Below are 17,508 nucleotides of genomic sequence, written 5' to 3'. Positions count from 1 at the left end.
TTAGGAGGAAAAAATAGTTAAAATACCTTGTCTCTATCCAAAGACTAACAGCCAGTCTGGGTTGGTGTTCCCCTCCTCTGGGGAATCTAGAATATTTTGCAGTAAAGAACTAAAGATTAAAATTTGGGAAATATGTTTAAGATAAAATTATTTATAGTTTTTGTTTTGTGACATGTTTTTATACTTTTTAAATGTCTGGTACCATGTTGTTCTTCTTAGAACAACTACAGTCCAACAGTTAAAAGTACCGTATTGCAAAGTCTATGTGCTGTGTATCTTAACTTGCAGCTACCTAGTCAATAATTTCAGCGCATCAAACAGGTGCTACCAAGAAATATATGGGTCTTGAACATAATTAATTCAACTGAGTGCTGTGCTTCTTTTGAAAATCACATGCCTGCTAAACAATGTATAAACTCCATTATAATAAATCTGTCAACAATTTAATTAAAAAACTTGCCTGAGCAAAGTTATTATGAGGAAATACATTGGGAGATCACCAGAAGAATATTCAGAACAGAGATGCTGTATTATAGCTTAATATATTATGTCCTTCTATTTGTTGGAGTTTAATTTCAAACACTTACTCACATTTAAATTGCCACCAAAAAGATCCAGAACAGAGAAAATGCAACATATACATTTTTGTGTTGTTTGATGATGATACTATGGCTTTACATTTTTCAGGAAAGGTAGTTTATGGGGAACCTATTGCTGCTAGTCTTGGCACTGATGGCACTAACTACTGGCATAAGGACTGGGCTCATGCTGCAGCATATGTCACGGGACCTCCACTGAGACCGGATCCATCTACTCCTGGTTTCCTCATGAACTTACTGGCCAAGTAAGCAGATCAACAAACAGTGACAACAGATGTCCAAATACGCAGCAAATTCTGTCTGGAGCATATAATATTAACTGGAGCATATAATAACAAATTGATGCCCTGGAGATTTTTTAAGTACTTAATATTGTAAGCGGAAATGGAAGGTGAAACCATACATGAAAAATATTTTTTTGTTACAGAAATTAGGAAGTATGCAGATTTTGTTTCTCTGAACTCTTGTGACTTTCTGTCCCCTTTTGATTTTAACCAATAAGCCTTGCCATGCTAATAACTGCAGCAAAAATTTAAACATGATCAAGAGGGCAGTAGGGCTGTAAGTCAGTGAGAAATATATACAAAGTAAGGTCACAGCTAGGTGTTCTGGGTTTTGTTGTTAGCTGCGTTTTTCACTTGAAATCTGGATACTGCATAAAAACTAAGCCTGCTGACTTCTGAAGGTAGATGTAAGTTGCCCATTTCATAACATCTCCTTCAGAAGGAAGTAAAAACCAGAAATATCCTTCAGATACCTACAGTTAATAAAAAATGTGATTTGCTGGTATTTCTTTACCAATGAAGCCTAACTCCACAAACAGGTTCAATTTGACCAAAGAGTCTGTGAAGATATGCCTTAACACTGACTGATGGTTATGCAGATCCATAGTAATTTCACAGGATATATGGAGTAATATTGCTCTTAAGTGAGGTTGGAACCCTTTTCCTCTGGGCAAAGTGAGACAGTCATCCATTGGTTGGACATTTTTGATACATCCCAAGTTTTCTTTTTGATGTTTGGTTTCTTCTGAGGGGTTTCACAGAGGAATTGACTGTTAATGTGGGGTTACTTTTGGAGAATGGGACTGAAAACAGGCTTGCAGGGCATACCAGTTTTCCCTTGCAAAATGCATAGCTGTGTCTACTGAGCCTTGCAGTAGATTTTCCTTTGTAGTACTGTCTAGTACATGCTCTGATTCATTATGAACTTTGTTTCTCCATAGTGATGACCTATCTGTGACAGGGACAGACAACTGCACCTTTGACATATGCCAGAAAGCTCTGGGAAAGGATGACTTCACAAAAATCCCTAATGGAGTGAATGGTGTGGAAGACAGGATGTCAGTCATATGGGAAAAAGGCGTTGTAAGTATACTAAGATGTCTGAACATGGAGGCAATTGATTACCTCAACAAAATATCATCTCTGAGCACTATCAACTTTCCAGTTTTATCAAGTGTGTTCATCATAGGATAAGTCCTTTGATCGAATACCGTAACAGAGACCTTACTATTGCAGGACTACAGATTCAAAGCTAAAAAAATCTACTTCAATTCACTTGGTACTGGATCCACAGAGAATTTGACTTTAAAGTTGTCTTTTTTTCCCTTTGCTGTGGGAGAAATTAAGATAAAATTTATCTAGTAAATGTACATTGCAAGAAGTGTGTCTGAGATAAATAGTTGTTTTTGTTTCTTTTAAACTCTTCAGTATAACATTTTAAAAAAATGTCAGTGTGATGTTGGCAGAGTGCTGTCACTTATCCTAGCCTTTCAGCAATAGGAATATATTTTTCATTCATTGTTTAAAAAAGTAATGAGTTTGATTTTGTATACTCTTCTGCAGTACAGTGGAAAAATGGATGAAAACAGATTTGTAGCTGTTACCAGCACAAATGCAGCAAAAATTTTTAACCTTTACCCAAAGAAGGGGAGAATTGCTGTGGGTTCTGATGCTGACATTGTCATTTGGGATCCCAAAGCTACAAGGTATGTATGGGTAGTTATTTCCTCCCATCCAGCTTCTCTGCAGAAGAAAGTATCTCCAAGGATCTCTATAGCTATAAGCCTTCGAGGTGAAATTACGATGTTTTTCAGCAGCACTTCACATGATGTATTTGCAGATTATTCATCTCCTGCAATAGTGTACATATGTTTTATCTCTAGATGGATTTTAAAAAATTCTTCTGGATTGTTGGCCAAGTGCAAAAATAACATGGTCTGTGCATTATGCTACCAGGGCTTGGTATCCTAAGAGTGAAAGTAAATACTTTGTGATTTTAGAGTAACTCTATTAAAAGTAAGCGTATGTTTAGCTTCCTCCCGCTGCAAAGACCAGGGGGAGGAGCCTGTGTTCCTGCAGGATGACCCATTACGAGCTGTGTGTGCTTTCTGCGTGGTAAATCTACTAGAATAGAACTTGTCCCATCAACAATAGATGTACAAAAGATATGCCGATGTCTTACCCTGCATGACTTGATGGCATGGTACATTTCTGCTACAAAGGGCATGCAGTGCCTTTCTAGGAGCCTCAAGTCCCACAGCATACTCTACACTACAGCTGATTGCTGTCTTCAGGTATGTTCACACTTTCAGTCAATTGCATACTCTGGCCACTATAAATATGTCAAGAATGATATGTCTTGAACATTTCTCTGGCTCTTGTGCCCATCCTGATCTTGTTTAAACTGCCCGGAAATGGTCTGGCAGTTGGCTGTCACAGATACAGCTCAACTGGGAATTTGTCTTTCTGAGATGAGATGCCCATGGGCTGTGCAAGTTCATCTCCACAATTCAGCTACTGAGCAGATTAACTTAAATCTGCAGGCATTTTAACAGCTAATCACATCTAGCTCTGCAGGCAGCAACTGGTCAGGAGATGTGCTAGGCTGGTGCTTTTGTCTAGGACTCAGCTCAAGTGAGCAGAGTGAGTGTACAACTAAAAGCACAAATTGACCCTTACTGAAATCTGTTTGTCAGTGTCACCCAAATAGTCAGTAACTTCTTAAAAGATAGCAATCACTAACCCTAGGTGAGCTTTGTGGGGTGTCGGGCATGATGAAAGTATGGCCAGCTTTCATCAAGGTTATCAAAGTGTTTGATGTTCCTGAAATCTGAACTGTTGTAACTCAGATAATGTTAGACTTTTGATCTCAGGGTTTATTTTAACGTAGAGTTGAAAAGTCCCCTTATGGTCTGGCAAAGTTTTGAAATATAAAGGGAAATCTGATTTTGGCAGTCCAATTGAGGGAAAAAACCTCTAAACCTAGCTTTACCTTACACAAACAAAATTGTCTTGACCAACCTTTTGGCTTTTGCATTTTTGATAAAGCAATTACTACTCATTTCAATGTATTATGAATAGCAAAACCATGTGATATTGAGAACAAAAACATTCTGTGATTTAAGCTGCAAAGCTTGAGGACATGGAGATTGCTATTCAGAAGTACCACAAAAAAAAATGGCAGCACCAGCAAAAAAAAGTTTCAGGAATGTCAACCCAAATAAACATAGGGGCCTGCCCGACACTGGATCAGAGAGATTTTCATGTGCATTAACTGCCTTCTGGCATGTTGAGCAAGCATATTTGGAGATACAAGCAACGAGCTATTTCAGGACAGTGGAACTACAAAGACTGATTAAAAAAAAACCCTCAAGGATTCTTTTCTGAGCTCACTTCTCTTCTGCCTGGGGACACATGAGTCTAGAAGGACATCAGAGTTCTGACATTGTTCTCAAGGTGCTTTGTCAGCTTCTGTAATTATTTCTCCTTTTGCCTCCCAAACATTCTTTTGGCCTTGCTTCACTCTCACCTGAGGGCCCTAATTGCCTTTTTGTCCACTGCAGCTGTGAAGGTGCAGTTTTTCTTCAAATATTTTTCCAAATGTTGCACTGTATTTTCTTACTGAGAAAGCTGATTTTAAGTTCAGCCAGTATATTTTTTCCTGATCTGATGCTGTTCCCATAATATATCTCCTTTGGCTTTGCTGGGAACAAGCCTCTCTGCAGGTACAATTGTGTGAACTACATCAGTAACTATAAATAAATCTCACTTATTCTTGTCTATTCATTTCACTTGATATCCTGAAGAGGGCACAAACAGCCCAGCAGAAAAAATGGATCTAGCCATTTAAAATAATACACAAGGTGCAGCTTCATGTGCTTTGTCGACTCTGGGGAGCGATTTTCAGTTTCACGATAGACTTGTTCCCTTTTCTTGCTAAGTCCTTCCTCTTTTGAGCATGACTTTTTTTTGTGTGTGCATATCTTAATCTTATAAGAGGAAAATGCAGTTTTCCAGTTCTGATTTTATGCTATGTTGCTGTAGTTTTAAAATAGTAACTGATAATCAGCTAAAAAGTTAGACAGCTGCTGAAGTATTGCTGTGGGAAACTGGTGTTATCACACTCTGTCAGAGAAAGTCCCATGGGGAGATTCTGAAGTTATTCTGAAAAGTACAGATGCTCTTCAAAATGCAAAAACTTGTATCTGTACAATATCGACTGCATTTCCACTCCCACATCACTGCACAATAAAAACATGTTGGGTGTTATCTGGGAATTCAGGATTATCTCTTTCTAGTTTGCAAAATCCTAGTGAATTCCATGTGACAGCTCTGCAAGCTGGGAACAATTGCAATTCAAGGTTCCTCTTCCAGCACTCTGCCACTTTAGCTGAGGCTTTCCTTCTAGAGGTCAGCTTCATTAACTGACCTATTTCTGCATCATTTTCTAGTAATTTCTGCAGAAAATATTATTCAAACAAATATCAGATTTACTACAGTATTTTAAAGCTTCTAAATTCTAGTTTTAGTGTGTCGGTATGAAGGCAAGTATTGTTGGAAAAGAACATATAAAATGTATAAATTAGAAACTGCATTAGAAAACATGAGTTGTGAGTTCTGTCAGGTTAGGTCTATTTCTTAGCTTCCTTATACTCTTTGCATAGTCATTAAAGAATATACAAATATCAAGTGAATCTGTTGGTTTGTTGCAGCCATGTGGTACCAAACATCATCTTGCTGACCTCAACAACTTCTGTACCCCAGTACTGGCTGTGCACAGAGGATTGTTCTGTGAGAACTCCTTGGAAAAACCCATGTAGGCAGCAAATGTGTACTCACTGTACCATGTTATTTTAATCTATCAAGAATTTTAATCTATCAAGAATGTTCACCAACTTCTGCACACAAACAACAGCCTCAAGTCTGTGAAACAAAAACAAATGTAAAGACAGTTCCAGAAAGAGAGGGCAGAGTAAGCAAGAAAAAGGGAATGTCACCTGTCAGCAAGTCAGTGTCCTCTATAGCTATTTGAAAGCAAGTAAGAATACAAATCTCTAGGGTTTGTTTCAGAAATGCTCAGCAAGGAAGCTAAATACTGCAGTACCTAATTCAGACCATGGAAAGAGCTCAGCAGCCCACGTAAAGTTGGGACAGAAGGTGCAGAGCTAAGCACTCTGTGTAAAGTAAGGACAGAAGATGCTAAAGATCTGCTAAGAGATATAAAGCTTTTAGCAGCTATTAGGGCTTAACAAACTCAACTGTAGTCTGTTGAAGCCTTGCAAATAAGCCCTGGATCAAGCCCCAAAGATATGATCAAACACTCGGAGGGATAAAAAAACTTGTATTGAATAGAGTTTACCTTTCTAAGTTCAGCCACTTCATTATAACAACATGCAGTCTGGGCAGCTTCACTCACCATTTTTTTTCCCCACTCATTAGGTATAGCGTAAAAATTATCTACTTGTGCCTGCAGAGCCAGGGCTGGCGGTGCAGTCTCTCACCACATCCTCCTGAGGCCCAGGGGACAGGGAGGAAAAGGACATGCTACTCTGTAACCTACCTGCTACAACATAACTAGAGGAAGATGTGATTTCTCACCCCTTTTTCCGATGTTTTTTATGCATTTTAAGGGAAACAGTCACCAGATGGAACAGTGAGAAGTCAGAGTGCCCCACTCTGCTGCCATATGTTCCCTCAGTGCCTTTGTTGACATGTAGATAGATTCATGGATAAATCTTTTGCATTTGTTAGAACTAAAATTTTGCAGCCTATACCTGTCTCATTTGTAGGCAAGTCTTCAGTCTCAGAGGCTGAAGTAGGGACAAGTTACAACATTTAAGATTTCTTTGTCAAGTGACTGCCTGTAAATTTTCCTAACATGACAGAGGAAGAAACCAAGATGTTAGCAGATGATTAGAATAAATAATGCTGCAACTGTCTTATTCTTCTGGTGAATAAGCATAATTTTGAATAATGAGTATATGGATAATTGCATAAAAAAAGAAATTATGTAGCTTACAAATATGTATGTATAGGACAAGCATTTTCAAAAGCCCTATTTCTTTGGCACAAGTACAAGCATGTACATGCATAAACATACACTAATTCACTACAATTAGAGTTCCTGTCAAAGGCGTGTTATCTCAAATTAAGGGGACGTGGAGGAATAAACAATAGTCACAAATCAAAGCAAAATAAGTTCCTTTTAAACATAAGAAAAATTTTTGCTCTGGTGATCAAACACTACAACAGGTTGCCCAAAGAAATTGTAAAATCTCCATCTTTGGATGTACTTAAAACCCAATTGTACGTGGTCCTGAGAAACCTGCTATGGCTGACTCCCATCAGAGCAGAGAGCCTGGAAGAGATGATCTCCAGAGATGGTTTCCAACCTCGGTGACACTCTGGTTCTGTGAACTGTAGCAAAGTAAGTCTCTCAGAGAGAGGACAAGGCATGTTCCCCTAGTAACTTGCAGTCTCACAAAATGTCAACTGCTCTTTAGAGAACTGAATCTTAGAAATGTTACCGAAAAAATTAATTATTTTATATTTTCTCCATTTATAACCTTGTGTTTTTCTCCCTGACAGTCACTTCCAGATCTTATTTAGTATTTTCCTTATTTAGTACATTCCTCCATTTTTATGCTTTTCTGCAAGCTTAGTTTTGCAATACTGTTTGCCTCCTCTCCATTGTGCAGTTTGAAGATTTTCACTTGCCATATCAGCTTGGAGCAATTGATAGGACCAGTCTGATTGTATTGTTAACAAATTAGTTACTTACCATAATCAGAAAATTAATTTTGTTGTCATTCTCCACTCACCTTAAAATTATTAGTTTCAAAAGACATCATTGCATGAAATAAAGATCCCATCCCTCAGATAAGGAACTTTGAATTGGAGCTTACAAACATTAGCTTCCTACCTCTTGGTGCATCTTTTTTTTTATCCACAAGTCTCATTTCACATGGCTACTCAAAGGGAATGCTTATATAAAGATATTTTTTGAGAGACTAGAATACAACTTTATGTATTGATGCCTGCATATGTTCACCTGTGCAGTTATTGCAATTCCTTAACATACAAAAGGACATGGGGTTTTTAATCGACATTATAGGTTTATAGCTCACTTTTTTTTTCACATAGATTTTAAGACTCACTCTTTCTTCTGTTTCTTCTCTTTTTTCCCCCCTTCCTTTGCTTTTCTTTTTTAAAAAAAGATTTTTTTTTAATATTATAAAGTTCAACTGAATTATCTTTATAAATGACTGGTGGCTCAGGACAGTACAGAAAGGCAAATGATTTATTTTTTTTCTAGGTTTTAGAAAAGCATGTTAACAAAGTGTAAAGTTCAAAGGCATCTGAAAGTGATGTGAAGAGGCAGCTTGTAAAAGCTGATACTATCCTCAGCAAACTAGCATTTCTCACCTACCCCCAGCTCCAAAAGGCTCAGAGATACTGCGCTGTAAGCACTGAGAGAAGTTGCTTACAGCTCAAATACTCCCTCTTACATAAGCTGGTTTTGTATGGCAGCTGTCAATGAAGCATTTGTCTTCAACAATGGATTCAGGTCATTTTAGCTGCCTTATTACTGTGTTTTTAGTTAATTAGATAATTATAAAATGTGTGTCCCCTCTTTACTGTGCTGTTGAGCAGCTGTTCTTGCCTCAGGGACGTTGACTGCAGAATTCCTTAATATTCCTATGCTTGGATTTTTAAAAGAAAACTGCGTGAGATGTACATCCAGTGTTCATTTAAAGTAATTAAAATCTTCATTTTCTATGCCCATCTTGAAAATTAAAATGATAATCCCCACAGCAGTCAAAGTTTAGGTTCTATGGCTCACTCCAGTCCAACAGATCCACTTTCATTGGGCTGACACAGATTCATGACCTGTACTTTAGGAGGGACAAAAGATCATTGTAATGCCTGATGGTTTCCCTTCATCCAGTTCCCCCTCCTGCCTGACTGTAGCTTGCTATTTAGTATTTCAGGCTCTGACTGAGACACAGAAATGTGTTTGACTTGAAAACTAGTATTCTGACTCCTTAAAAAAGCTCCAGAGCATAAATTTTGAGCTGGCTGTCTGTACAATCTTGAATTTCACCCTACAATTTGCTGCCTTAATCTAATCTGGTGCACTTTTCTAACTGTCAAGCTTCAGTAAGTAGTTTATTTAGAAATGATATTCTAGACGTGTCTGTAAAGATTTTTCCCACGTAGAGCATAAATAGAGGATTACTAGTCACTGAATTCTCACACAGTCAGAAAAAATCTAGTAATTGCTCTTACACTGCAATAATTGTTATTTGATTATAAATTAGTTGGGTGGAAACACGGTTGAAAAAGGACAATTTCAGAAGCATGTCCTTCTCTTTGGTACTAGAGGAATATCAATCTTTATGTTAACAGTCCTCTTTTCAAGACAAGTGTATCAAAAGCAGCTGAAATGAATTACATAGAAACACTGATGTAAGAATAAAAAGGCCCTACTGTCTTTGCAGTATCCTCTTTGTACAGGAAAATGTTCTTTTAAATGTTGAAGTAATCACTCTGATCTCAGTTTCTGTTTGAGAAACATGAGCTACTGTAATTTATAACCAGAATTAGAGAAATTTACAATTTTTATTTTAAAAATCCAGTACAGGTTTTTGAAGTCTTGAGTAAAAATCTGCTCTCTTATGCTGAGTATGTCAGACATCACTTTAGGATGCTGGAGACAACAGTTACATTGTACTTTGCTACAGTGGCAGTCAATTTCTTGGATTATAAATCAGTTACAGCCATTCTTATCAGTAGCCATGTGGTCAATACTGTTCAGATATTTGGAGCAATGACTGGAAATGTGCTAAGATTCCCAGCAAGCTGCCTGCTACTGAAATGCCTGATACAGCTGTAAACAGTCTGTTGCATAAAGATGCTGAGTTGTGAGCTTCAGACCCAAGCATACCATCTCATTGTTCTAATTGGTTGCTCACTCAATACATGAAACTTTCATTACCATTGATAATGTCAAAGGATTAAATCACAGATGAATTTTGGTGATCTCCATCAGGGAGAATGCCCCTCACCTTCAGTGAAGGCAGTATGATCTAAGGCTTGTTTCAACAGAAGAGTTATAAATGAGTTCTATACAAGTTGGTTATGCAGACAAACTCTGGAAAATGTATTTTGTCACATTGTAAGGTTTACATGTACAAATGGATATAACTTTAAAAGTGTGCTTTCATTCTTTTTGTAAGTTTTCATGAAGGATGTACTTACCTCTGTGGTGTGTTTACCTCTGGCGATCCTGCTTCAGCACATTTAAACAACTCCCATGTTGAGTTGAAGGATCTTACTTATTTTTCTGTTTGATTTCTCAAATTACCTTTTCCATTTCTCTTTTCGTATCCCAGTGTTATTGTGTAAATAGGTATGATGTATACCTGGAGAATGCCAAAGGTAATTATATTACAGTTGTTCTTACTTACTGTTCTAGCAATTAAACCCATAGGAGTAATGCAATAAGCCAGAGCAATATTTTCACAAACTCCTCATAGGACTATTATAACACCCATGGATAAAGTTGTTTGACAGTACAAGAGAGGTCTAATTTCTATGGCGCACTCTTTTCACTGTGAATCTACAAGATGGGGCTGGTACTGATGGGCAGGCACGTGTAAGTTTTCTGTCCAAGGTGTGCTAAAGAAGAGTTTTTATTCCTTTGGCCAGTTTGGTCACAGAGAATATTTTTATATATGCAGCCTTTGAAAAGTCAGTTGGCACTAGGATTTAAATGTAGTCTTTAATAGAACCAATTTCTCATATTTCACCAGAGTGATATGAAAGGAAAACTAAGTATCCCCCCAGAAATTCTTTTTTCTTTTATATAAGTAATAATTTGAATTATTTGATATAAGATTACTTTTGAAAATGACTGTAGTTCAAGAAAGATACGGATATTGTCGGGGTTTTTCATTTTGATAAGGATCTTAAGTAAAGTTATAGAAAATTCTTCTCCAAAAAGATCAATATATTAATCTACTAACATTTCATATTACTTTTAACTTTGCTAATTCTTTTGCAAAAGATATAGTCTCTGGAATAATGTTAATACTATATATGCATGATAGGTTTTTGGTTCTGTGAGCACCTGTTGTGGAAAATTCTGACTGCCAGACAAAGCATAAAGCTTCCTGCCTTTCAGAAAGTACAGATAACAATGAAAATTAAAACTCTCCAAATTATTAAAAAAACCCAACTCTTTAGATTGGAACCAGAAAGTTAATAACATAATTAACTAAAATATAAAATCCTGTGACACATCTTAGATACAGTAGATAGTATGTACCCCAGTAATGAAAATAGATAATAAAGGAAGTATAAACAGTCTACACTTCCAGATGCTAATGTCAGCTCTAGCGTTGTCTCTGCCTTTAACAACCAGTACAGGCTGGGGACTGACCTGCTGGAGAGCAGCTCTGCATAGAGAGACCTGGGAGTGCTGGTTGATAATAAACTAAACATAAGCCAGCAATGTGCCTCGTGGTCAAGAAGGCCAATGGCATCTTGGGATGCACCAAGGATAGTGTGTACAGCAGGTCAAGGGAGGTTCTCACTCCCCTCCACTGTGCCCTGGTGAAGCCTCATCTGGAGTTCTGTGTTCACTTCTGGGATCCCCAATTCAAGAGGGACAGAGAACTTCTGGAAAGAGTCCGCTGAAGGACTATCAAGATGATTAAGGGACCGGAGCATCTTCCTTATGAGGAAAGGCTGTGGGAACTGGGCTCTTTAGTCTGGAGAACAGAAACTAAGGGGGAATCTCATTAATATATATAAGTATATAAATAGTGTATGTCAGGAGGTTGGGACATTGCTTTTTTTTCCTGCTGTATCTGGTGACAGGACAAGGGGTAATGGAAAGAAACTGGAACACAAAAAGTTTCATTTAAACATAAGGAAAAACTAATTTACTGTGAAGGTGAGGGAGCCCTGGCACAGGCTGCCCAGGGAGAGTTTGGAGTCTCCTTCTCTGGAGGTCTTCAAAACCCACTTGGAAGCGTTTCTGCATGATCTTGTCTAGGTGAACCTGCTTTGGTAAGGGGATTGAACTGGATGATCTCTAAAGGTCCCTTTCAACCCTTACCATTCTGATTCTGTGATACTGTATATCAATGGGTATTGCTGAGGTCTAAAATTATTATTTGCTTAATACCTTTGGCGGAAAGGTATGTGGAAGTATGATTAAGTTATTTACCAGCATCAAGATATTTAGGTGGTCACTTACCGGATCGATCCAACTCACATTAAGAGTTATCAAAATTCATTACTATATACTGACTTTCCAGTGATATAGTCCTTGTGTTATTTGTGAGTCTCAGTCTTTGAAACATTGCAGAGATACTTTTCCAACTTGAAATTGCAAGTCATTCTAGCTAAAAGGTCAGAGCTTTTTTTGACCTTATGGTGCATAAATATTTGCTTGATAAGGCAGATTGAAATTATGTTATCCAAATAAAATATTACAATCTTGTTTTTTTCCCACCAATCTCTTTCTATTGGAAAATTTTGCATTTCAAGGCTGCAAAGTTCTACCCTTTTGATTTCCTTTTTGTTCTTTTGAAATGCAATTACTGTTCAATGAAATGTTAATGCTCTGTCCTGTTTTTACAGATGTTCCATGATGTACTGTACAATGTCATAGTGTAATAATGCTGCTAAATTTTATTCCTTTATTAATCTCTCAAATATTTGTATTAAGGTAAAATGCAAGGACCATAGTAATTTTGAGTGTTGTTTTGTTTTGTAAACACAGGACAATATCTGCAAAGACACATCACCAGGCCAACAACTTCAATATATTTGAAGGAATGGTCTGCCATGGAGTCCCAGTTGCGACAATTTCAAGAGGCAAAGTGGTTTATGAAGGTGGAGCTTTCAATGTCACAGCAGGAGAGGGCAAATATGTCTTCCGTCCACCATTCCCTCCATATGTCTACAAACGAGTCAGACAGCGGGAACAGGTTAATTAAACTAATAAATCTCTGTAATGCTTTGTACAACATGAGGATAACTAGCTATTGGGAAGAAAGGTTTGGGGATTCAGTAGTAATTTCCCTTACTAATCAAAATCTGCCAAGGTGGGAGGAAATTAAATTAAAGACTCTATTTTTATTGCTCTTTGTCTTACAGAAAAATATCATAGACTAGTTTCTGCTAGTTCTGTACAACTCCTACACTAAGCCTGGGTACTTTAAAAAATAAAATTGCAATGAAAGTGGACAAAGTTTTTCTCAGGAATAATCTGATTAACTGCTACATTTCTTGGCTAAAAATCAGGGAGGTTCAACATCATATGCAGGAAGACACCTTACACTGAGAAGAAAATTCATCATTTTCTAACTTTTTCATGGATCAGATATTTGGAACTAAAACATGTAGAATATTGAACACATGGCTGTGTTCCAGCGCAAATGTATTAAAAGCTGAGCATGTGCAAAGTGCACTCCTGGACTAAGCAAGATAACTGTTCAAGCTCTTATTTTGGTTTTGATTTTGTTTTAAGAGAAATATTGCAAAATATGTAAATGTTGAGTTTTCAGTGCCTGTTTACCATGCAAGCATTCATTAGTGTTGCTTATTGTTAGCAAGATTTTCAAAAGCACCCAAGCTACATATATTCTAAAATTGCAACCTGAATCAGGGGGATTCACTGCAGGACCTAAAAGCTGAATCAGGCTACAATCCATGTGATATATGGTACATCAAAATCCTTCCAAGTTAAGTCTGTATATTTCTTCCTGCTGTTGTCTTGATGGACTGAGAAAGGCACATGTGACTGAGTGAGGCTTTCCTCTAAAAACCATACTTTCACAGGAGCTAGTGGGCTGCCCGCAAATGAATACGCATAATACAGTGGATAGGCAGGGAAGTCTACTCATGAACACACATTTTTCCGTGAGAGCTAAGAACAGAAAACAGATTATTACATTTTTGGCTTTTGCAAACCTAAAGGAGCACTTATTTTTAATTTTTTTTTCACCCATGAGTCAGCATAAATTAGATCAACTAGAGAGATTTTCACGTGCATTATGTTAGCATCTAACTATGCTGTTTCTACTCTGCTTTTTATTTTGGAACAAGATTCTTCATTTAAATCTGTCTACAAATTTTATTTATTCTGTTCACCTTTTCAAATGTGACTGAAGCTTAATGTTTAGGGCAAAGAAAATAATCAGTGCCTGAACTTCTTTGACCTATAAGAAAAGCAAACCTCTAATCCTAGCTGTGAATTCATCCACAGAAAAGATTTTCCCTTTCCACTGAACATGTAAGTGAACTGAAACATTTTCTCCAAATTCCAATTCTATGGCCAGCTGCAGATAAGGTGGTCTTATAGGCTAAATCATGAGAAATGCTCACCTACACTAGACTCATTCTGCATTTTTAATCTAGACAGATTCTCTTTGCAGTATTCCTCTTAGAAATCATAGTCCTTTGGATCTGTCTTCAGTGGTATATATATTATGCACAAAGTTTTATGTGCTTGAGAGTCTATTCCATCCACCAAACACTGAAGATATTTGGTACTTTGTTAATGAGGGCTGCTTTTTATTGAAGCACTTACAACTTGCAATGTTGATCGCTTTGACATTTAATGCCAAATAAAGGTCAGGCAATGGTAGTAGACACTAGCTATTGTAAATAGATTTGTATTGACTTACACCAGGGAAAACTTGGGGCATTCGTTTTCATGTAAGAGAATATCTTGCACTTATTAAATGATAATTAGGTGCTTCCTCAAGCACAGCTGAGTTTTAGTGACTGCAGATCCTGATATCTCTGCTAAAGCCTTATGTCCCCTGTTAGAGTAAAATTAGTATCAAAACTAAATTAAAATGTATAAGAAACTTGATAATTACAGAATTCTGAAAGACTTCAGTGAAAGTGGTGTTTTCCATTTCCCATCAAATGTAGATATATTTTATCCTTAACCAAAACGTCAAGTGCAGCATGTAGTCACAAGGGATTTTTCAACCTATAGCCAGCAGCTGGGAAGGTGGATGGTAGATAAGACACAAGGTAGCACTCACTCTTTTCCTCTGATGTTCATTAACTTCTCCTAGTGATACTGAGCATCACTGGAAAATGTGATTATATTAAAAAAGAACAAGCTTAAAGCTTAAACATTCAGTGAGTCAGCTGTTCTGGAGAGCAGCTCAGGTGTGTTTTCTCTCTACCTGTTCTCTCCTAGGATATCCTGAAGTAGCTGAACCAAAATTAAAAAAATGTACAGAAGCAACCAGATAAATTGATTTATGATTGTGTTTTAGCATTTCCTCAGTCCATCAAGATCATATTTGGGGTTTTGCTACTTCAAGATCTCCTTGGACTAAGGAAAGGAAAAGCATCAATAAAATGAGGTGTAACAGGGTCAGTTAAACTGAGTCTTAAAAAAAAAATGAGGTTAGAATTTCTTTGTTACAGAGCTGAGCAGTTTAGGCCACCCAGCTCCTGATGAAAGTTGAGAACTGAACAATTTAATCCCAGTGTGAGAGATGTTTTCAAGAGAGAGATTTGATGAAACTGTTGAGGTGCATAACATACAAACCTGGGATATCATAGGACTGCTGTTTTCATTGTGTCAAATTAGCAATTGCAAGGAGAAGACGAATAATAGTGAAAGATTTGAAATATTTTATTGCAGGTCTGTCAACCTGTTCCTGTTAAGAGGGCACCGTATACAGATGTGGTCTCGGGAACATTCATCACACCAAAATAATTGGCTCATTCCTCAGTGTTGGCTCTTGCAGGTAACCGTCTTGATTTAGTGAAAACTGCTTTACATAATGCTTCTCCGAAACTTCAAGAAAACAAAAGTGTAGCAGGCCATCTAGCTTGTGGTAGGCTTGTCTGAAATAAGCTCTTTCAGAAGTTGGTTTGTCTTGCCGTCTTTAAATTCAATGAAAACATGCATGTAGCAGCCCAGGAATGGAGGACATCTTTCCGTTCAGTGCTTCATTAAAAACTTCAGTTGGGACAATAGAGTTTAACTGCTAAACTGAGATATGGGTATGAAGGCCACTAGAAAACCTGAGTTCAGTTAGCACCAGGAGTACAAACAAAGAATAAATGTTTGGCTTTCAAATTTACAGAAAAAAAAAACAAACCCTCAAACCAAACCAACCCAAAACAGCTTGCTTTGAAAAATGAAATTCTTTAGTGTCCCTATATAACAGACAATAACTCTCCACCAATTCTGCTGTGTGGGTGGAGTTGATAGGTCTGATTTTGTAAGGACATCTCTTCTTCTTGCAATAGACATGCTGCAGTTAATGCCAGCAGTGTTCTAATGGTTAGGCTGCTGCCAGGCTCAATGCTGCTAACGAGGGAATAACACTCAGTGTTCTCTCCAGTGTCCACAGTGTGTAGCTTGGTTATTGACACTCCCTCACCTGTCTGTGCCCTGTGCTTGGTAGATCTTTTGGTGAACCGATTTACTTGCTGAGCCAGCAGAAAACAATTAGCTTCCTTGTTTGGGTTAGTTTTCTGTTGGCTTCATGAGTTGAACTGTCTCTCAGGAGAACCTAGCAAGGGTCAGTGAAGTGCAATGTGTGGATGAGATAAGGCAGCTAAGGAGAAGAACTAGGTGACAGCACCTCATTCTTTAAATGCCTATCAAACAGAAGAAATGCTTCAGGAAAAAGTAGAAGAAATAGGTAAGATTGTCAGCAAGAACAACTGAAACATGATGCTGCCATATGCCGACTGTGACTGAAATGTCTGCTACAGCAGGAGAGTTAATTAACGTGGGTTGAGGGGACAATGGATGGCAGTAAGGATGACAAAATCCAAGCTGAGGTGTTGAGAGCATATATGTGCTGATGATGAGATCAGCTAGTTTGAGAAATGATTTCCCTATAGATTGGGATAAGCCCTCATTTTGCACCTCACATAAAATACATCTGTTTTAAGTGCTAATTAATATGAGGACAGGAACAAACCTGCAATGGTAGGAGGATGAAGTTAGCTTTTCCACATTTCATTGTATCATTCCTTTAATGCTACCTCACAGTGAACCTCATCCAGGCCATTAGTAATAGCAACAGAGTGCAACATCCTATTTATTTTCTTCTGCCATAAGGGAGAAAGTTTTTGTAATAGAGAAGACTAAAGGCTAAAGCTGCAATAAAGTAAGGGAATAATAATCATTCTTTCTAGCTCCTAGAACTCTTTCTCCATTATTACCTCTCTGAGTGACAAATTGCAAAGCAGAGATTTTCTTTTGAAAGATTGTATCATATTGTCTTTTTCTTGTCTGTAGATAAAAGCAAATGAAAATGACCCTTCTGTCCCCACAAAAGCAGTGCATTCTGGGTCCAGCAATGAATCCACAATCAACTTCTCAAGAGCCAACATGAAACAACAGTAACCAATAAACAATATACTGGGCTTCCTGCATTACAATTGTAATTGGAATTTCTCTTTAAATTTTGTTATAAGAACTGGAAAATTCTGTTTAGAAAACAGAGTAATAATAAAGTAATAACTACAATTATAATGTGGCAGCAGCTCTGTAGGTTCTTACAAATAGGTAAGTGTAAGGGTGGTATTTCTTAATATTTATCTTTAAAGGGTACCCTATA

The 17,508-nt window shown here is 37.5% G+C and overlaps 1 protein-coding gene across 1 annotated transcript in view; it reads left to right on the top strand.

Annotated features, from left to right (window-relative positions):
* DPYS (dihydropyrimidinase) overlaps positions 1–15,644 on the top strand; it is a 29,215-nt gene extending 13,571 nt beyond the window's left edge. Inside the window, exons 5-9 of the mRNA XM_010203472.2 lie at positions 688–844; positions 1,825–1,966; positions 2,447–2,589; positions 12,678–12,885; positions 15,570–15,644. Coding sequence (XP_010201774.2) covers positions 688–844; positions 1,825–1,966; positions 2,447–2,589; positions 12,678–12,885; positions 15,570–15,644 — 725 coding nt within the window. The remainder of the gene's footprint in view (positions 1–687; positions 845–1,824; positions 1,967–2,446; positions 2,590–12,677; positions 12,886–15,569) is intronic.
* The last annotated feature ends 1,864 nt before the right edge of the window (positions 15,645–17,508 follow it).

Source organism: Colius striatus, chromosome 4 (genome assembly GCF_028858725.1).
Source record: "Colius striatus isolate bColStr4 chromosome 4, bColStr4.1.hap1, whole genome shotgun sequence".
Taxonomy (NCBI): Eukaryota; Metazoa; Chordata; class Aves; order Coliiformes; family Coliidae; genus Colius; species Colius striatus.
This window is presented reverse-complemented; position numbering and strand designations above follow the sequence as displayed.